This window comes from Mesoplodon mirus, assembly GCF_964341445.2.
Source record: "Mesoplodon mirus genome assembly, chromosome: 20".
NCBI classification, from domain to species: Eukaryota; Metazoa; Chordata; class Mammalia; order Artiodactyla; family Ziphiidae; genus Mesoplodon; species Mesoplodon mirus.
In genome coordinates, this window is record NC_138996.1 from 29,471,922 (window position 1) to 29,494,077 (window position 22,156).

General features: G+C 42.0%; 1 protein-coding gene across 8 annotated transcripts; it reads left to right on the plus strand.

Moving 5' to 3' along the window:
- The first annotated feature begins 2,176 nt into the window (after positions 1–2,176).
- Positions 2,177–20,706, plus strand: ZNF596 (zinc finger protein 596). 8 transcript variants are annotated; one of them, XM_082608611.1, is made up of 8 exons: positions 6,126–6,145; positions 8,263–8,390; positions 12,889–13,121; positions 14,637–14,719; positions 16,507–16,633; positions 17,353–17,448; positions 18,329–18,420; positions 18,895–20,706. In XM_082608611.1, exons 4-8 carry the CDS (start codon positions 14,708–14,710, stop codon positions 20,158–20,160), a joined length of 1,593 nt encoding a protein of 530 aa, XP_082464737.1. In that variant the 5' UTR covers positions 6,126–6,145; positions 8,263–8,390; positions 12,889–13,121; positions 14,637–14,707; the 3' UTR covers positions 20,161–20,706. The 8 variants fall into 8 exon arrangements, with proteins under 8 accessions (XP_082464739.1, XP_082464740.1, XP_082464735.1 ...); XM_082608610.1 differs by lacking the exon at positions 6,126–6,145 and adding an exon at positions 6,156–6,218; XM_082608613.1 differs by lacking the exons at positions 6,126–6,145; positions 8,263–8,390 and adding an exon at positions 2,177–2,199.
- Positions 20,707–22,156: the final 1,450 nt, after the last annotated feature.

Here is a 22,156-nt window from a genome sequence, read left to right on the forward strand (position 1 = left end):
AAGGCTGTGGTCGCTCACTCCCTCCCACCAGCCCAGTCCCGCGGCTGCTGCCGGAGCAGAAAGTATGGCATCAGGCACAGCTGCAGGGAATCCTGCTGCCTGGAGGGGTGGGGTGGGGGGTGGTTATATTGACCTCAACCCAGGCACACCTGGGAAGGGCTGGCTGGCTGGCCGGGTCAGGCTGCCCAGGCCAGCCAATCCTCACCCATCAGGGGCTCATAGTTGCAGAAAATGGGCCTTGCTGTACCGGCCAGGTCCAAGGAACAGGTGTAGGGTCCTGAGAGTCAGGATACACAAGGGGCTGCAGCTCTGGCTTGTTTTCTAATCATTTTAACTGGCCCATGAGTAGGAAACAACTTCAAGAAGACCCTCTCCACACAAGAGGAATCTGGAAGTCAGAGAGAGGAGGGGTGGTGGGTGGAGACAGAGACCTGGTGCCCTGGCTGCAGTGGAAGCCTCTGGAAGACCCGGTAGAGGGAGGCCGCACAGAGTGAAGCCCAGGCTCACAGACCTGTCCAGGAGCTGCTGTTTGTTAGTTCAGATCCTGCTCTGAGGTGCTCAGGCTGGTTGTGCTCTGCAACAAGGGCTATGGGCACAGTTCTTGTGTGCTGAGCCCTGCCAGGGTGCCTGCCCAGGTGAGCTCCATATTCTGGGAAGGGCCTGCCCACGAGAGTCCCATGGGCTGGGAGGGGCATGTGAATGAGCGTCCTCTCTTTGCAGGCATCACAGCTGCTTAGCAACTCCCCCGTGGGTGGTGCTGGGGTGAGATAAGAACAAAGAGCTACTGCAGGCCCCCTGAGCCCCTGCCTGGGCCCATCCAGAGTGATGAGGTCAGTAGGCGGGTGCTGGCCACTGTGCTGCATGAGGGAAGCCCTATGGGTACCTCTTGTTTCTTCTACCTGACACCACAGAGGCCTCCCCAGGACAGAACAGACAGCCTGCCTGGGGCAGGTGGAAGCTCCTGGTGACCCTGCAGGGGACACGGAAGGGAAGGACCAGGCAGGATAGGAGTGAGTGCCCAGGTGGAGCCGTGGGGTGGGAACCGAGGGGGCATTTCTGGGCCTAAGCTGGGAGTGGACAAGCAGGTGGTGAGTGTGACCCAGGAAAGCTGGCCTGGTGACGTGAGACTGAACCCACTTCAGGGTGACAAGCCTCCCACGTGACTGCCCTGCCCAAAAAAAAGGATTGTGAGACGAATCCTGTTAAAAGGTTTTGTAACGTGAATCTGCTGAAGGGAAGGTTTTGCAAAGTGAATCCCCCTAAGAGGAGGCTCTGTGAGCTGGTCCCCTCAGAGGGGACATGTGGAACCTGCTGGGTGTGGGCAGTCACCCTGGGTGGGTGGTGGGTTCAGACCCCACTCTGGGGCCTCACCTTGTGCTTTGCCTAATAACTTTCCTTAACTGGGTACCCCCTTCCCCCAACATCTTTCTTCTGTTTTTAGCTGAAGATGGCACTTAAGGTGATGGCTTGGGCCATTTCAGAGAGTGACTCCGTTTTCCTGGGTATCTCCCAAGTATACAGGAAGTATACACGCTATTAAACTTCTGTTTTTTCTCACTTATTACAGGAGGGCCTAAGCCAAGAACCTAGAAAGGTATAGGGAAAAGTATTTTTCATCCTTATCCATGCAGTTGAGTACTATGCAGCAACAGCAAGGAATGGACCATCAACACATGCAAAGACATGGATGAATTTTATGTATGCATTGCCAAGTGAAAGAATCCACTCTGAAGAGGCTACACAGTGTGACCAATTTACACAACATTCTGGAAAAGGCAAAACTACACAGGTGGTAAACAGTTCATGGGGTGGCTTTGGGGTAGAAGTATTCCATGCAGTTCTATACTGACACACACACTATGGGTTTGTCAAAACCCAGAGATTTTTTTCCAGCCCAATGAATAAGGTAGGACATCCAGTTGGTGTCAGAGTATCGGTTGTTGGTGTGGGAAAAACTGCATGCACACCACACGTGCATTTGTGAGGCTTGAGAAACACCAGACACCGTTCTCAAAGGTTATTAATCCCCTGCAGAATGTGGAAATGAGAATTCATCAGTGGCCCTTCCTCTCTAGTCAGTGATGGACACCAGGACTCTGCGTGTTTGACAAGTGCACCAGGGATCCTTATGAGTGAACCTTGTGAAAGCATGGCTGACAAGATAAGGACCAGCTCTTAACATGGCTCAAATCTCATCAGGTATGGCCAGAGGGGTCATTTCAGTGTTACTCATATCTCCCTTGAACAGAAGCACCAGCATTTCCTTTATGGGACACATGCTGGTCTGCTTTACTGTCTTGTCCACACATGGCCTTTTTACTGGAACCTCCTTTTCATTCCCAACTTTGCCCTCCTGGACTTTATCTCATTCTACAGGAATCTGCTTACTTAGGCAGTCTCCTTCTGAAGAAAAGAAAAAAAAATACTTTTTTCTAAATTCAATGTATGGCTTGCAAAGTGAAGTAAGTACCAACATCTATAGGAAATACCCTAAGAGACTTAAGGGCATGAGGCTACCTGGGATCCACAGAACTGTCCCAAGGCCTCTGTCCAACGAAGTGACACTCAGAAAGTGATCAGGAGATGCGTAGAGGTGTCTCACTTAGGGTCCAGGGATTAACTACCAGTCCTCCAAGCTCCCTGTATCTCCCCTTTCCCATATTATATAGCCTGAGTTCCCACCTCCTAGGTTTGGGGACATGCATCTGTGCATATTATGGGAAAAGACTACCCGGGGCAGCAGAAGAGGGAATGCTGAGAAAAAGAGAAACTGCTCATGACTGCTTAAACCTGGGAATTCTTGAGCTCTAGTTTTAGGTACAGAGGCATTTACAGAAAGAGCTCTTCAATGCAATTAGAGGGGTAAGCTGAGCTCGGGGGACATGAACTCAGCCCTAGAGACCCGGAGGAGCAGTGAGCAGAGCTGCTCCCCCTCCTCTATATGAAACCCAGGGTAGTTCCAGTTCTACTGCCTAAGAAAAAGATATCTTCCAAAATTTAAGTTGATTTTGGTTCACATGTTAATATGAAATAAATGTTAAACTTGGAGAAGATGGTATTTGTTCTATCAACCAAAAAATAATGCAGGAGGCTGCAAACAACAAAAGAGTTTATTTTGGGGGGGTCTTAAGAATTGCAATTCAGGAGACAGACTTGGTAACCCCAGAGGAGTGTTCAGGAGAACAGCAAGAGTCAGGGGCTTATAAAGACAAAAAGCCACAGGTTGTTAAAACTTGCCTGGTGAGAATTGTAATTAATGCTGATGAGAGTCAGAAAATATTTGTCCTTGGGAATCACAAGTTGTTTTAGGGTAGGGGTGCAATACGTAGATAGGCTGTCATGAGTTTCTGGCAGATGTTCTGGATGACTTCATCAGGTCAAAAGGTGAGATTCCATCCAGGCTGAGAGATGCATTAGGTCACACTTCCTTAAGGGTCTCCCGGCTCCATTTTAGAGAACTCTCTCAGCAATACTGACTCCATTTTGATTTTCCTTTCACAGTTCTGGGAAAATCAGAAGTGTGTCTTATTTTGGAAAAATCTCTGTAGCATAAATAGTTGGGATCTGATCTTGCCAAATTCTAGCCAGCATGAACTTCAAATTTTCCAAAATAAATAGATAGATATTAACTTAAAAGATTCTTTTTTATTATTTATCTATTTTATATGTATTAGTGTATATATGTCAATCCCTATCTCCCAATTCATCCCACCCACCACCCCCAGTCGCTTTCCCCCCTTGGTGTCCATACGTTTGTTCTCTACATCTGTGTCTCTATTTCTGCTTTGCAAACCAGTTCTGTACCATTTTTCTAGATTCCACATATATGTGTTAATATACGATATTTGTTTTTCTCTTTCTGACTTACTTCACTCTGTATGACAGTCTCTAGGTCCATCCACGTCTCTACAATTGACCCAATTTCGTTCCTTTTTATGGCTAATATTCCATTGTATATATGTACCACATCTTCTTTATCCATTTGTCTGTTGATGGGCATTTAGGTTGCTTCCATGACCTGGCTATTGTAAATAGTGCTGCAATGAACATTGGGGTGCATGTGTCTTTTTGAATTATTGTTTTCTCTGGATATATGCCCAGTAGTGGGATTGCAGAGTCATATGGTAATTCTATTTTTAGTTTTTTAAGGAACATCCATGCTGTTCTCCATAGTGGCTGTATCAATTGACATTCCCACCAACAGTACAAGGTTCTCTTTTCTCCACACCCTCTCCAGCATTTGTTGTTTGTAGATTTTCTGATGATGCCCATTCTAACTGGTGTGAGGTGATACCTCATTGTAGTTTTGATTTGCATTTCTCTAATGATTAGTGATGTTGAGCAGGTTTTCATGTGCCTCTTGGCCATCTGTATGTCTTCTTTGGAGAAATATCTATTTAGGTCTTCTGTCATTTTTTGATTGGGTTGAAGACAAACATTCTTTGCTTGACCAAACTTTAGGCTCCTAAAGCTTCTCTTATGCCCATCTATGCACTTCCTTGTAAAATCCAGTTTTAGCAAGAATGCTGCTAAGTCAGTTCAACGAGAATCCACCACCCTCGATATCTGCTCAGGTTCCTCATTCTCTGCTATTCCATAGGTGATGTCTGATCACCATGGAGTGTCTTCTGAAAGAAACCTGCTCATCAGTTTAGCCAGAATTCCCCTTACCCATGATGCTTCCTCTTAGTAATTTTCTATCCACTGACCTCCCAACCCTGCTCGTTGGCTATAAATTCCCACTTCATCCTGTATCTGGAGTTCACCCCAATCTCTCTCACCCAATACAAAATCCCACTGCAGTGGTTCTTATACCAATTGGGGAGATAGCTCACCCCCAGAATAAAATCTTCCTTATGATGCCTTGTCGAGGAACATTCAATTAACTGTCAAGTTAAGAAGAAAACTTGATAGTTAATTGAATTAAGAAGAAAAAAGGGAATTTTTATTTGAACCAAACTGAGGATTATAAGTCGGGAAGCAGATTCTCAGAAAGCTCTGCCTGTTAGAACTCTAGGACATAGTCAAGTACATTTTTGAGACAAACGATCATACATCAAAATGACATACTGATATTTACAGAAAGTTCACCAAGGATACATAGTCCAGGTAAGCCCATACAAAGCGAGCTGCAAGCCATCATTACCCCCTACAGAGCTGGGAAAGAACATTATTCATTATTCTTTTAAGAAGTTACATTGCTAGCTTAAGAAGAAAAAAAAATTGATCTTTATGGTTGAGCAGGCACCGCCATCTTTGAGGAGCTCTGGTTAACGTGTAATGCAGATGCACATAGCACGTTATGGAGGGAGGAGGTCCAAACACAGAAAATTTTATGTTTAATTTTTTTCTTGTCCCGCCTTAAAATATAAATTTATTTCATCAGCTTTAACAAGTATCACTGAAGTTTTTTCTTTAACACTAACATTCTTTCGGATAGCTGTGGGAATATAGATAAGGAAAATGGGAAAATATTTAGAAATTAACAACAAATTATGTGATGCCATCCACGCTTGGCCCCATGAAGTCCCCGATACTGAGCCCAGGGCTGCGTCTCTGGTGACCCGGGAGCAGACATGGAAATCATGGTCGCTCTGGTTTCCATCACCAGCACAGATAATTCCAGCCCTTGCTAAACTGAATAACCCATTCCAAGCGCAGGAACCACAGACGTTGTTCGGGATCCCACCACGGCCCACTTGGACCCAGCGAGGTCCCCGCCCGAGGCCGAGTCGCGCCCCGAGCACTCGCAGGACACGAGTCTCCAGGCGCGAAAGCGGATTTCGACCTAAACCGTTTTCAACATTTTAACAGGGAAACATTCCAGCATTCACTACGAAAGGGCTCACAGCTCTAAGCTCGTACCTACAGTTGTCCGAAACACTTAACTTGAAGCCCCGAGGGAGCAGCCCGGCTCCCCAGACACCAGCCGAATCCGACGCACACAAACGCTGAGACTGGAGGTGTGTCTGGTCGGGGTAGGGGCCGAGCCGGAAACAGCCGGGAGCTGGGCGGGAAGGCTCAGGCCTCGCCCTCGCCCACGCCCACGCCGCTCCGCCCCGCCTCTCCCTGAGTAAGGCCCCGCCCCTCTTGCGTAATTTCCTGCCGATGCGGAAGCGGATTTCGGGAGCGAAGGTCCCCTCGGGTGAGTGAGCCTCGACTCTGAGAATTAGAGGCGCGCCCCACAGCCCCCCCCGGACCGCATCCATCACACACAGGTTCTGGGGGTCCCCGTTCTCGCCCCTCCGGCCCGCGTCGCCCTGAGACTCGGGATGCCGGGCGCTCGGCTGCCGGGTCCGAGTCCGCGTCCGTTTCCGGTCAAAATCGCTCCGCGGCCGTCCCCGTCAGGCCTTTCTGCCTTCGGTCTCTTCTCCGTCTCCCGGCCCGAGCCGCGCCGTGTCAGGTCCCCACTCGCGACGTGGACTCTCGCCCTTCGCGCCCCTCTCGGCCCCTCAGGGCAGCCCGGGACGCCGAGCCCTCCCGCGGCCCTGGGACTCCACAGACCCCAGTGTTCTCCTGAGACCACCTGCCCATCCTGGGCCTCCTGCGGCCTGGCCATGCCGCTCGCGGCCCTTCGCGGTCACCACCTCAGAAGGGCCCTAGAACCCCGGGCTGGGGGCAGGGGACCAGTCCTGTCCAGTGACACCCCGTGTCCTTCCGTCCCAAATCCTGTCCGCTGGCGATACCGGCCAACGTGTGTCCACATTCCTGATGTCTCACGGGAAAGTGTGCTCTTCTGGGCAGAGCATCTTTGTTCCCACCCCTGTGGATGTCGAGTGGGCGGGGGAGGATGAGACAGAACAAGGAGACCGATGGAGTAAAGGAGAGTGAGGACTTGAAAAGTAAAATAGAGGAGGGAGGAAGGTGGGTGCAATGGAATTGGAAAGACAAAATACAGGTGAAAAAGAAAGTGACCTGGGCAAGAAGCAGTATGGTACATGAAAATAGACAAAAAGGAGACCAAGAGGGAGATGGCCAAGGACGGAGTAGGTGAGGGGCATTTCACCAAGAGTAGCGGTTGGGGAAAATAGAAGGATAGATTACAAATCATTAGATGTTTAATTTTGAAATTACTTTTCTTTTTAAATGTATTGTGTCAGGTTCAGATCATGAGGCCTCAGTGCTTTTCCTGTCTTTATTGTATACTAAAAGTATTCTTTAGTGCTTAGTAAAGAAGTTTTACACTATTTTTCAGTGCAGTTGGTAGGGATATTGATGAATTTTGTCTTTAAAGTCAAAACCAGGTAGTTTAAAACAGGTAGTCCAGTATTCAACAGCATCCTTTCTCCTGTATGTGACTTTTTAATTTATTGGTCTGTGAGCTAGTTTCCAACCAAGTATATGCTCTTTTCAAATCCCCTTTGTTTTTTTTTGTTTGTTTTGCAAATATTGAATGATAGGCTGGATGGTTCTAGAACTTTGTTCTCACAGACCTCCTTTGTTCGTGATGAATACATTATTCAGAGCTATTTCCACAGCGGAACTTTTGTGTTTTCCAATGCCGATAATTAAGTGTTCTTAATATTATATTTTTTGATATATTCATGGAAATGTATATTTTGATATTTATTATGGAAAAGAGAAATTAAATGATTTTCATCAGTATGATTAAAAGCATGACAGAGAACTTGCCCTTGCTCGGGAGAATTAAATATGATCTGGAATCTTTAGGGGCAGGGGTGAGAATGGTAAGCCTTGCCACTATCCAGTCCAGACCGCCCCATGCCTGTGAGGCCAGTAATGGTTACTCTCTCCTGTTCACATCTCTTCCTGCCCCCAAACACACACACATAGTACAAAGGCAGCTGGTAGGGAAAGACCAAGATTTTTTAAACTAAGCACAGAGCAAAGTTATTTCTCCAATGAGGAGATGACACTTGGCTCTGGGAAGGGAGCTTGGAGGAGAAAGGGCAATGCAGTTTGGATGTTAAGGAATGGAAGAGAGCCTGGGAAGCTCAGGAATAGGAGAAAAGGAGACCTCTGCCCATCCTTACTTGGGGATCCTGTGCTCAGCAGGTACTAGAAGACACTGTGAGGATGGTGACTTGAAAGGGAGGGTCACACCAACTAACATTCCCATATCTGCCCTGTGATGTGTGGGCTTTACAGGGTAGAAGGGTGTATGGAGTAAAGGGCAGAGAAACTTAGCTGTTGGTCTCCATGTAGGAGTTTATCGTCCCTGCTCCCTGATAGTTCAGCAGACAGCAGAGGACTATTTTTTCCAAATGTTGAATTTCTCCCTACATATGTGGTCGTGGCCAGGAAGGGGATACGTTGTTTGAAGACCTGAATGGCACATTCTCAACACTCGGGAGTGACTTCTTGCCTGCGAGAGACCCTCAGACGAGGAAGAAGATGAGGAGTCAGGAATAAATCTTTATCTGGAAAAGGTCATATTATCTGTTGATTGATCTGTCCTCTCCTTCCTGAAATGCTGTTTTTAGGACGTGCCAAAATCTGACTCTCAGATATCCTGCCTAACACATTTCCTCACTCACTGATGGCCTCTCCTATCTCCAGACCAATTCTATCTTACTGTCAGCCAGTGACATGGAACTTGTGAAGTGGCTTCATTTAGGGTATCGTTATGAGAAATGCTGCATGCCCAGACATTGATTAGAGGCAAGGACTGGGCACCATAGTGTCAGTAAGATTTGCCAGTAGGGATTGCATAGTGACCAGATCTGGATGTACTATAGACCAAGATTAAAGAAACTGCACACATTGGTACTGAATTAATGTCAGGAATACCTAAAAAGTCATGGAGAAGGGGAAATTTGTTCTACCTGATCTTGTAATACATTTGAAGCGTAACAAAGTGAATCTGTGTATTTGGCCTCAAAATATTAATGATTTGCAATAGAAGGTAGAGATTAGAGACTTAGCCATGACAAATTAAGGTGGCATTTCATCCACATCATATAGTATATTTTATTCCGTAATTGTTTAAAAATAGAATCAACCCAAATGTCTAACAGTAAGAGGATTTTAACACTGTTCACATCACATCCGTCCCAGGGAGACTTTGGTGTTCATGGATTTGTAAAGAATTGACTTTTCTACAGATATTTGAGGATTCTGCCTCTTTGGGTATTTGGGGTTTCATTGCTGGGCCAAGAGATGGTACGTTTCATTTTATAATAGATTCTGGCACGATTCCCTGTACACACATAATACACAACTGTAAAGAAATCCTCATCCATCATCAACTCCTGAGGTTTCCCCCATACTTTAACCAGGATTCATTTTAAATGTATTTATTTATTTATTTTTGGCTGCGTTGGGTCTTCATTGCTGTGTGCGGGCTTTCTCTAGTTGTGGCGAGCGGGGGCTACTCTTCGTTGCAGTGCGCGGGCTTCCCGTTGCAGTGGCTTCTCTTGTTGCGGAGCACAGGCTCTAGGAGCACAGGCTTCAGTAGTTGCGGCACGGAGGCTCAGTAGTTGTGGCTCATGGACTCTAGACGCAGGCTCAGTAGTTGTGGCGCACAGACTTAGTTGCTCCGCGGCATGTTGGATCTTCCTGGACCAGGGCTCGTACCCGTGTCCCCTGTATTGGCAGGCGGATTCTTAACCACTGCGCCACCAGGGAAGCCCCTCATTTTATATATATATATATATATATATGTGTGTGTGTATATATATATATGTATGTATATATATTTTATATATATACATATATATATATGGTTGTAGATTTGGATAAAATGACAACTCTGTTTTTAATTTCCATTTTACTAATTACTTGAGACTGAATGATTGTTGCTCTTCATAGACATGTATATGTAAAATGAATTTTTCTACTTATTTTCTGCTTATAGTTTATAATTTAATTATACACACACACATATGTGCACACTTTGTTCTGAAAACATTGATGAAGTGAAACCAAAATCCTTCCTTCATGGCCTTTGCTTTTTTTTCTTTCCTTTGTAAGGTGTCACCTATTTCATAGTATAAAATATTATGTTCATTTAGTCATAATATATTGTTTGTTTCAACTATTTAATTTAATTATTTTAAAGTTTCACATAATACACGTTCAGATGTAATTTGACCTGTCTCTATTTTTTTCCTTTTTCACAATTATTTTGGCTGTATCCTCATCCCAAATCAAAATTGAGACAAAATTGACTTTTAGGATAATTCTCATTTTTTATGTGAAATAGCACGTATGACTTTGGAGGTGGGGTATACTTGACTTACAGTGTTGTGTTTCAGATGTACAGCAAAGTGGTTCAGTTATACATATACATATATACATTCTTTTTTAGATTCTGCATATGACTTTTAAATTTGAGTTGCACCAAATTTCTGCAGTCACTGAGACTTTTTTTGTCACCATGTCTTCTAGTCTAAGAATTTGGCATGGCAGGCTTTATTCATGTCGTATTTATGTCCTCAAAAAGTTTTAAAATTTCTTTACATGGGTTTGCAAATTTATTTCAAGTGAGAGTCATAATATTTTGCTGTTGTACATAGAGATGGGCTTTTGTGTGTTTACTTAGTTTTTAAATTATTGTTACTAAACAGGAAATATTGATTTCAGTATATTATGATTGGATCTGTTCTCTTTAAAAAATATTAGGTATGACAGTTAAAATGGATTCCCCAATTTTTTTTTGTTTAAAATCATATCTTCTGAGAATCCATACAGTTTCAGTTCTTTGATGCTGTTTTTGAATTTCCTCTCCTTTCCTCTCTTTTCTTGGTTCTGATTCAAGCACCCAGTGCACTGATTTCTAGGATACTTCCTACTTCTATTTCCTTCTGATAATTTTTGAATAAATTAGACCTCAGACAGGCCATCTTTATCCTGTGCCCAACCAAATAAGTTTAGTTCTCTGCTAACCTGTCTTTAGGTTTATATAGTAACACCGTATTGTAACTTAATATTTATGTTTATTAAGTTGTAAATGCATTAAGGGGAGGCAGTAATCATGTCATTGTTTTGCTTTACTGTATGCCCAGCCTGTAGCACTAAGTCTGACTTGTAATCAGTGCCCAACAGTATCTGAGAAACAACAAAAAATTGTTTTGTTTATGTTTCCTTTTCTTTTTCTCTCATATCCTTCCACCTCCCTCACCATAATTTCACTACCCACACCCTGTGCCAGACAACCATCATCCAGTTCTTAAAACTCATTAAACCTTTCAGAATTACTTAACTCCATTCTTCAACAAAAGGCTCATTTACAAACACAAGTCTTCCTGTCATCTTCTTGCTCTCAGTTCTCCAGTGAATTCCCATTAGCTTTAGAAGAAGGACCAATCCAATTACAGTGGCCTATGGGCCCTGAAATCTACTTGCCTGACACCCTCTCCAGGTCTTCCTGTCACTCAACTGCCTTCCAATGTGTTCTCATTTCCTGGGGTACAGCCCATTCTATGATGTGTCCATGATTTTATACTTGTTCCTAAATCAGAAAGAAAAAACAAACTTCTGAACCTATTTCCACCTCTGCAAAACTGCCTCAGACTTTTTGCCCAACTGAATTTTTAAGGTGTCATAAATAATGTGCATTTCTAGAGAGCTTCCCCACCTCCACAAATGAAACACTTCATATGTTCACAGAGTAGTATCCTTGTCATTATTTTTTTTGTTTTTTTTCATTATTTCTTTAATCTGTTCTAAGCTAGTATTTTAACTCCATAAGGACAAGTGATCTCTCTGCTTTATTCATCAGTATGATACCACTCCCTGCTATGGTCTTGGCTCTGAGTTGACATGAAACATATTCATTTATGGCAAAAGGAGATCATCACTTACCTCAAATATGTTGCAGTAAATGGGCTGAAAAGACATAGACCATCTCAGAAATACATGAAAATCAAATAGTTGATAGAAAGTAATACATACTAAATCCTTTTTTTTACTGTCAGAAGAGTATAATTTTAAAAAAGAAAATTACAAAGAATTTCTTATGGGATCAAGTATTTCTTATGCCTTTATCTAAAATGGAAATATATTGCTTGATTTTCCTTCAGAAATAATACCCTTCTATAAAGTAATGTCTTAAGATTTTTAAATGTTTAATTTCCTTTTTAATATCAGTTTTTTAAAATATGCTACTTAGATGGGAATTCCCTGATGGTCTAGTGGTTAGAATTCAGGCTCTCACTGCCATGGCCTGGGTTCAATCTCTGGTCGGGGAACTGAGATCCCCCAAGTCCCACAGCACAGCCCCACCCCCCAAAACAAATCCTATTTAGAGACAGAAAGTAGAATGGTGGTTTCCAGGCATTGGTAGGAGAGGGGAATAAGGAGTAGTTGTTTAATGGGTACAGAGTTTCAGTTTTACAAGATGAAGAGAGTGTTGGAGATGGATGGCAGTGATGGTTGCACGATATTATGAATGTATTTAACACCACTGAACTATACATTTAAAAATGACTAAGATGGTAAATGTTATGTGTATTTTACCACAATAAAAAAAATTAAATTCTGTCTACAATAAAATCAGTCCTGAAACTGATCATTTATTCTGGAAATCCTTAATATTTTGAGGATTGTAGGGTTTTGCAGTTTTTAGGACATGAGCTAGATCTGACTTGAAGAGACCTAACACTGGATGAGCTTTTTCTCACTTGGTAGTAAAAACAAAAGATATTTTCCTTCTGTAGATATTTATTGAGCACAAACACTTACACTTCTGTAGAGTCACACTTATGTCCACAGCCTGAGAAAATGTTGGTAGATTACAAATCCTCCTACAAATAAAAATAAAGAGCAGGAAGGGGTCTCTGGGCTGCAGATTCTCAGTACTGCCCAGAACAACCAAAATCCATAAAACCCCGAAGTCTCTGAGAAAAGGCATGAAGTTTGCTTTTGAGACTTTTAGAAGAAGCAGAATTAAAGGATATAATTTGTTGTCCTTAATTTCATCTACAGGGTTTATCTAAAGAGGCATTTCTTGATACATTTATCTTGATTGGGACCCAAGTTAATCAGATTTGTCCTTTGGATTACAACACTGATGAGGTTGCCAACTGCATTAAAAGAGAGTTCACTATCAAAATGATGCATTTTCTAGAAAGAGAAAGAAGCTCTGAACTCTGGAATGTTGTGTCAGCATCCTCGATAAATATTTGGTTTCACTGGATTTTCCATCTGTTTGGGTTCTGGTGAGTACTGGAGATCATTTTCACCAGGAGGGATAGCCCTCCTTTATTTTGTAAATGATTTTTTGTGAATAGAAGTGTTCATTTTGGTAAGAATTCAGTGACACGATCTCTGAGGAATTGACATTCAAACAGATTGAAGGAAATAAGTATGGGGTAGGAAATTGTGTTTGTGGATTTGAGTAGACATGAAGGATAATAGTGAATAGTGTAGAAGTAATAACAAAGCTAAATTGTATTTGTGATGTTCTGAGAGAGCATATAAAATGTCAACCCAGGCTTCCCTGGTGGCGCAGTGGTTGAGAGTCCGCCTGCTGATGCAGGGGACACGGGTTCGTGCCCCGGTCCGGGAAGATCCCACATGCCATGGAGCGGCTGGGCCCGTGAGCCGTGGCCGCTGAGCCTGCGCGTCCGGAGCCTGTGCTCCGCAACGGGAGAGGCCACAACAGTGAGAGGCCCGCGTACCGCGAAAAAAAAAAAAAAAAAAGTTAACCCTTGGATGTCTGGTGGAGACATTGAAAAGTTTAGAGACTAGATAAAGAGTAATATTTGGGGAAAGTGGGAGATAATGTCCTGAGATCTATTTCCTTTCTAGTGTATGTTAGTTTCAAAAAAAAAAAGAAGCAAACTCAGAAATGGAATTCAGATATGAGTTTTGTCACTTTCAATTTAGAAAAAGTAATGGAAGAAATTGAAACAACTGAATAAATATGTGGGCATACCTGGGCAGTGTATGTAAGTAGAGAAGGATGAAGGAGTAGGATGGAGTCTTGAGATCCTCCAACAATATTGTTTGAGAAGTTCTTGGCAAGTGATAAGGAGTTAGAATGACAAGATTCCTTTGAAGACTGTAGACTGAGATGTTAGAGAAACCTAGGAAAGAGTATGTTCCCCAAAAGAGGTCATGTTGTACTTTTTATTAAGCTCTAGGTAAAAGCCTGAGGCACATACGTTGGATTTATTTATGCAGATATTATCGGTACGATAAGTGGTGACTGGGATGTGAGGATTCGGCAACTGCACCTTCATCTTTTAGTTTGATTGTAAAGGCAAGAAGGGAAAAGTAGGGATGGATTGAGGCACCAGAGGGCTGGAACGGAGCTGGAGAAACTGCTAGTGCACAGAGTAAGAATGATTCAACCTAAGAAGTTCCACAGTGGTTACTAGAGGTGGGGACACATGTGACATGAATCAGGGATCCCTATGGTTCGGAATTCGGAGGGGATTGGACAGTTCTGAACACCAGGGGTTAATTAGCATACAAAACTCAATGGTTTTTCACATTCTGCTCTCTAAATTGAAGGTATTTATATCTTCTTTACTAGCAACAATAGTCATAGCCTTCCTACGTTTGATCCTGGTAGAGGAGAGCTCTAGCCCTATTTCTCTTAGAGCACATTGCATGTTTCTTTTGGTTGTCCAGGGGGCTACTTCCAGGTGAAACGTTGGGGCTTCATGATAAGTGAATATGGAGGTTGTGAACAGCTAGAGTCTAATGACTTTTTTCTTCTTCCTCAGCTTTGCCTCCTGTTGCTTGGACTGTGTGTAAGTGAAAACCCAGAAGTCAGCTGGCAGCTGAGCTAGTTACAATGGAATCACAGGTAAGTAGGAAATTACTCTTTCTACTGAAATTGCATCTCTATTTTCAGTATATGGACATATTTCTCCTACAGGCACACATGTTCTAAGCACACTCGAGAGATTTTTCAAGGATCTGAGCTTCAGTTAAGTTTCCCCAGAATTCTGGAATGGTCTTGTTGGATCAAGGACTCATCAAGTGGTAACTCCTTCCCAACATCACACTAAGATATTCCAGTCTCTGTTAATGCTGTGTATTCATAGAAGAGATGAGGGAGGTTCTCTTTTTCTCATCAAGACCATGGCCTAGTTGGCAAAAAAAAAAAAAAAATTAGTCATTAACCACTTTATTAAATGTAATGAGCTTAGGATTGAAGTGAATACTGGTGATGAAGATGAGTGAGGAGGAAAACATTACAAACCAATAGAGATTCAGATATTTCCACAGGTGAGGTCAGTCAATCCAGTGTTACGGGTGCTGGGGGGACTCTCAGAGCCTCTGGCTTGAGCTGCTGAATCATTTATCCTTTATAATGAACACCTCAGTTTTGTAGAGATAAAAGCCTGCACCTGCTGATCCCAAGACCTGTTTGAATTCTAGTCAGTTGTGCAGAGTCCTGGATGTTGCTTCAGTATTCTCTGCCATTTCATGAATAATAAACCTAAAAGTTATATTTAAGAAATATTTGCTAGATAGTTAGTACTTTACACATTAGCTCATTAGATCTTTCAGAATTCATAACAGATTATTAAACTATTTCACTGATGAAGAAACTGAGACCATAAAGGGGAATAATCTAACCATAGCCATGCTTGTTTTTTTTTTTTAATATATTTTTGGCTGTGTTGGATCTTCATTGCTGCACATGGGCTTTCTCTAGTTGCGGCGAGCGGGGTCCACTCTTCATTGCGGTGCATGGGCTTCTCATTGCAGTGGCTACTCTTGTTGTAGAGCATGGGTTCTAGGCGCACAGGCTTCAGTAGTTGTGGCATGCAGGCTCAGTAGTTGTGGCACACAGGCTCTAGAGCACAGGCTCAGTAGTTGTGGCGCATGGACTTGGTTGCTCCGCAGCATGTGGGATCTTCCCAGACCAGGAATCAAACCCGTGTCCCCTGCCTTGGCAGGCAGATTCTTAACCACTGCGCCACCAGGGAAATCCCACCATAGTCGTGCTTTAAAAGTGGCATATCATGAATACTTCATCCCTGTGAGAAGTCTTTAAAAGATTTACTTGAGGGCCTCCCTGGTGGCGCAGTGGTTGAGAGTCTGCCTGCCGCTGCAGGGGATACGGGTTCGTGCCCCGGTCTGGGAGGATCCCATATGCCGCGGAGCGGCTGGGCCCGTGAGCCATGGCCACTGGGCCTGCGCATCCGGAGCCTGTGCTCCGCAACGGGAGAGGCCACAACAGTGAGAGGCCCGCATACCGCAAAAAAAAAAAGGAAAAAAAAAAAGATTTACTTGAAATTGGTTGAGAAGACTGTTTTCGATATAAGTTTTCAAGTGGAAATGTTATAATCATGATCTGGAAGTCGTAATTACAAATTTATTGGGAAATCTCCAGGGTATGTTACACCACACATCATGTGTTATCTCTTTATAATGAAGTTTTATGTATCTAGAGTGTGTATGTCTCTGTAGGTATATCCGAAAGTCAGATGTTCATGTCAACACGGAGAATGATGTGATTGGACCCAAAATACCGTTTGAGATTTCTGTACACTTGACCCCCACCTCCTTAGTGCTTGACACCTGTACCATCCTCCCCTGGCAGAGATGGCCCTATCTGAAACAATGTCCATAATATTTTAGGAATCAGTGACCTTCAAGGATGTAGCTGTAGACTTCACCCAGGAAGAGTGGGCCCTACTGGACACATCCCAGAGGAAACTATTCAGAGATGTGATGCTAGAGAACATCAGTCATCTGGTCTCAGTTGGTGAGTCTCTTACTCTTTTTTATGTATGTATTCATTCATTCAACAAGTATGCAGAAATCCTTTCCCATTTCTTACTCCAAACTCTGTCTTGATCCTTTCATAACTCTCACAACTACCTTATCACAGTTTTCTTTACTTCTTACTTACATTTAGTTTGTCAATCCCACTACAGTGTAATCTTCCTGACATAATTTTGTGTCTTTCTTGCTACTCAATCTCTGATACTCAAACAGTGGTGGGAATTATTTTTGTATGGGTGAGTAAATGTATTGATTTTTTAAAATGTATTTCACAGCAAGGACTGGTTTGATCAGATCACAGTGTTAAAAATAACAGATATATTGTTTTCCACATAGAACTTAGATTTTTGTGGTGTATTTATTGGAAGTTGTATTTATTGGATTGTTTTTGGGGGTTGTATTTTTTGAATTCTTTTTGGATATAATATTAAAACACCGTAGAATGAAAATATGGCAGATTCCACAGTCTGTCTTTGAACTTGGGCATGGGCGTTAGCTGTGATAGGTTCTTAATGTCCTTGGGAACAAGTTCAAGAGCTATCATTTTGCTGGTCAAAGAGTATACATGTTGTTTTCAATGTACTCTTCTCTGTGCTGACCCTCAGAGGTTATTGTATTCTTCCTCATTAGTCTGCCCTGTACTGATGCACTGTTATGAGCACAGAACTCAAAATCCACATATCTTTCTCCTACAAACAGGCAATCAGCTCTACAAATCAGATGTGATTTCCCATTTGGAGCAAGGAGAGCAACTTTCAAGAGAAGGGTTAGGTTTTCTGCAAGGCCAGAGTCCAGGTGAGAACTGAGAAGCTGTGCTTCAATAGGAGGAGGAGCCTGATCAGTGAGTGAATAGGCCCTAAGAAATATCACATGAAGATATCTAAGTTTAGTGATATTTTTGAAATTTAGACAATATCATAGGAGAAAAATTTTTCAGATGATGTCATACCTTGCAGGTATCAATTTTCTATTCACATGTCTTTCTGCCTTTGTCTTTGGCTTTACGCAAGGTGAAATTTATATACTCACTGGAGCTAATAAACATTCACAGAAAGTCCCTTTTCATGGTCCTGTTCTATGAATAGGATCTTCTCTTTTCCTCCTCAACTTGCCATCCTCTTTTTTTTTCCTTCCTCTTAAGTGTTTGTTTGTTTATTTATTGGCTGCCCCGGGTCTTCATTGTGGCACATGGGCTCTTCATTGTGGCGTGTGGGCTTCTCTAGTTGTGGCATGTGGGCTCAGTAGTTGTGGCTCCCAGGCTCTCTAGTTGTGGTGTGGGCTCTAGAGTTCGTGGGCTCAGTAGTTGCAGCACACAGGCTTAGTTGCCCTGTGGCATGTGAGATATTAGTTCCCTGACCAGGGATCAAACCTGCATCCCCTGCATTGGAAGGCAGATTCTTAACCACTGGACCACCAGGGAAGTCCCCACCATCTTCATTTTATTTTTCTCGTATTTCAGTCCTGAGAATGACAATTGTTATAGTCCTATAATGTGTTTCTTCTCTTTAGAATATTCCTTAATTTGATGTTCTTTCGTTTTTTTCTCTTCAGACTATTCCTTAATTTGACATTCTTTGCCATCTGCGTGTCAGTATTTGAAACATACACAAATGGGCATTAGGTCTCTTCACCATTTTAATTCCTAATACCATTATAGAGATTTATTTTTTTCCAGTCATTTCAGATAGAGAAGATGATCTGAGAAAACAGGAAATGATATCCATGCAACATATCTACAAGAAGGACACATCTGTAATCAGTGCAATGGTAAGCTTCACGGATGTAAACGTGTTCTTCCAAATGAAGACCTAGGAAATGAATAAGTGGGGAATTTGGCACACTTACCTGATTTAATTAAAGTTGGGATCATGGGCTCTCACAGGAGAAAATTTTAGTTAGTTTGGTTTTAGGAAAGAAACATTAACCTGTAGTGAAAACCATAACTTGAGGTCTTATATAAACAGACAATTATATAATCATGGCTTATATTCCTAATCACTGAAACATAATAATGTCTTTAACATCTGTATAAACAGATGTCTCTGCAGTTGGGTTACTACAAAAGATAAAATCTATGCTTGCAAGAGAGTAATATCCCATGTTTATGTAAATAACATAGGGACAATTTTAACTGGAGTCTGTCACTGAATGATTACTCTAGAATTTATATGTAGAGGAATGAATGAAGGAATGAATAAATGTGGGCAAACCTGTAACAGTCTCTCATTTCCTTTCAAAAAGCAGAGGTCTCACAGTCAAGAGGATCCTTTGGAATGCAATGATTTCAGAGAAAAATTTACTGAAATCTTAACATTGACTCAGTATGTGATACCTCAAGTGGGAAAGAAACCCTTTATCAGCCAAGATTTTGGAAAAGCCATCAGTTACTTGTCATCCTTTAATATACATAAGCAAATTCATGAGAGAAGTAAATCATATGAATGTCATCAACGTACGAATGCCTTTATTCAAAATTCTGCCCTTAGGCAGCACAATAATACTCAAACTGAAGAGAAAACATTTGAATGTCATGTATGTAGGAAAGCCTTCAGTAAAAGTTCTAACCTTAGACGACATGAGATGATTCACACTGGAGTGAAACCACATGGATGTCATCTGTGTGGGAAATCCTTTACTCATTGTTCTGACCTTAGAAAACATGAAAGAATTCACACTGGAGAGAAATTATATGGATGTCATCTGTGTGGGAAAGCCTTCAGTAAAAGTTATAACCTTAGGCGACATGAGATGATTCACACTAGAGAGAAACCAGATGAATGTCATCTGTGTGGGAAAGCCTTCACTCATTGTTCTGACCTTAGAAAACATGAGAGAACTCACTTTGGAGAGAAACCATATGGATGCCATCTATGTGGGAAGACATTCAGTAAAATTTCTTACCTTAGACAACATGAGAGAACTCACAATGGAGAGAAACCATATGAATGTCATCTATGTGGGAAGGCCTTCACTCATTGTTCTCACCTTAGAAAACATGAGAGAACTCATACTGGAGAGAAACCATATGAATGTCATCTATGTGGAAAAGCCTTCACTGAGTCTTCTGTCCTTAGACGACATGAGAGAACTCACACTGGAGAGAAACCATATGAATGTCATCTGTGTTGGAAAGCCTTCACTGATTCCTCTGTCCTTAAGCGACATGAGAGAACTCACACTGGAGAAAAACCATATGAATGTCACCTATGTGGGAAAGCCTTCAATCACTCTTCTGTCCTTAGACGACATGAAAGAACTCACACTGGTGAGAAACCATATGAATGCAATATATGTGGTAAAGCCTTCAATAGAAGTTATAACTTTAGATTGCATAAGAGAATTCACACTGGAGAGAAACCACATAAATGTTATCTATGTGGGAAAGCCTTCAGTAAATATTTTAACCTTAAGCAACACGAGAGAACTCATGCTGTAAAGGTAGTAAATGTGGAAGATTCACCACCCATAGCTTCAAAGTATAAACACTATTGTGGGCTCACACAGTGAAGAAATACTATGTTTATATTCAATGTATAACAGCCTTTATTCGTCCTTATTACTCCACTCAATTAAAGTTAATACAGGGCTTCCCTGGTGGTGCAGTGGTTGGGAGTCCGCCTGCTGGTGCAGGGGATACGGGTTCGTGCCCCGGTCCGGGAGGATCCCACATGCCGTGGAGCGTCTGGGCCCATGAGCCATGGCCGCTGAGCCTGCGTGTCCGGAGCCTGTGCTCCGCAACGGGAGAGGCCACAGCGGTGAGAGGCCTGCGTACCGCAAAAAAAAAAAAAAAAAAAAAAAAAGTTAATACAAAGTGGAGAGAATCCATATGTATGTCACCTATGTAACAAAACATTTAGCAGTGGACTCAGGTGGGAGAACTGAAACTACAAATGGAATGAATGTGGTAGAATCTTCATCCTCAGCTGTAACTGTTAAACTAAATGGATAAATCACATGTCAGAGAAATTCTATGTCTGTAATCAGTGTGGAAATGCCTTGAGTTATAAGTTATCCTTTAAATAAATAAGTAAACCGCACAAGAGAGAAATTCTAGACCTGTAATCACTGTGCACTCTCTTTTAACTTAGCACCACCCTTAGCATTCATGAGAAGATTCAGTGTCAGGTAACTGCTAAAAAAAGAAATAAGTGGGAATAAATTAGTACATGAAGGAGATTGAAGACATTTGGAATATCCCATTTCTGGAATGCCTAATATATTTACACTTATTCATGTAATGACAAAGTACTGCCCCTCCTAGTGATTCATAAAACACCCAGAAAGCTGGGAGAGCAGAAAGAAGCCAAGATAATCGGATCTTGCCCATATTCCCCTGTCACAACAGCCATGAATCCACAAATCACCAACTGGGAATGACACCCATGAGTCCCAGCCCCTCCCATATACAAATACAGAAGGCTAAGAGAAAAAGTTGGAGCTTCTCTGCTGCCAGGGTAACAGAAGGGCTGGTTCTTGGTAGTCATTTGAACATGACAAATATCCGTGTTTCACAGGTGGCAAAACTGAGAACACAGATGCTTATAATTTATCCCATGTTTTTCTGGGGGATACATATGGACTCAAAGTGAAGGGATAGGAAAACATTCCACCTAAATGGAAATCATAAGAGCAGAGCTAGCTACACTTTTATCAGACAAAATGGACTAATTCAAAAACTGAGTTCCTGAAGAGGATGTAACATTTGTAAATACGTTATACAATATAATACCAAGACTAAGTGCACAAAATATTTTATAACGATGGAATAGAGGAGGTCTTCCAAAATGGAGACAACATGAAGGAAAGATTTATATTTTATCATATAAAAATTATAACTAAAATGGATCAAAGTGCAGGCACGTGTACAGGTACAAGTCTGTGTGCACAATAAAACTACAGAATATAAAACTAAAATTACATGAAAAATTGGCCAAGTAAGAAAGTTAACTTACAGGTACATGTCTATGAAATAAAATGCATTGATAAATTTTATTCAGTAATCAGTGATGTGGAAAGAGACAAACAATACTCATTTTTCCATATATATAAAAAATAATGTAGTATCAAGTCCTATTTAAAGCTGAGTGAAAAGCCCACATTCTGGTTGTGGGTGAGGATATCACTGCAGCTTTAGGTAAGGGGTAGCTTGCCAAAACCTGTCAAAATATGAATGTACCATAACTTGAACCAGCAACCAAACTCCAACTTCCCCAAATCAGGGGAACACTCTGACATCTGCAGATAAGTAATTATGCTCAGAAACAGCCACAAAAGATTTTTTTACAAATCCAGGAACATCAAGGTCTCCTTAGGATAGATGTAGTGTGAGCTGTTTTAGACATTTAGGTTGATTGAATTTTTAAAAAGCAGGGAATAAAACCCTTCCCATCATGTGGATAAAATGCAGTCTTAATTTTCACTGTTACCAGTTTCTGAATTCTCCATTTTATTCTAAACAATATTTTGCGGCCAAATTCACACTGATTCACTTTGTTAAGGGTGG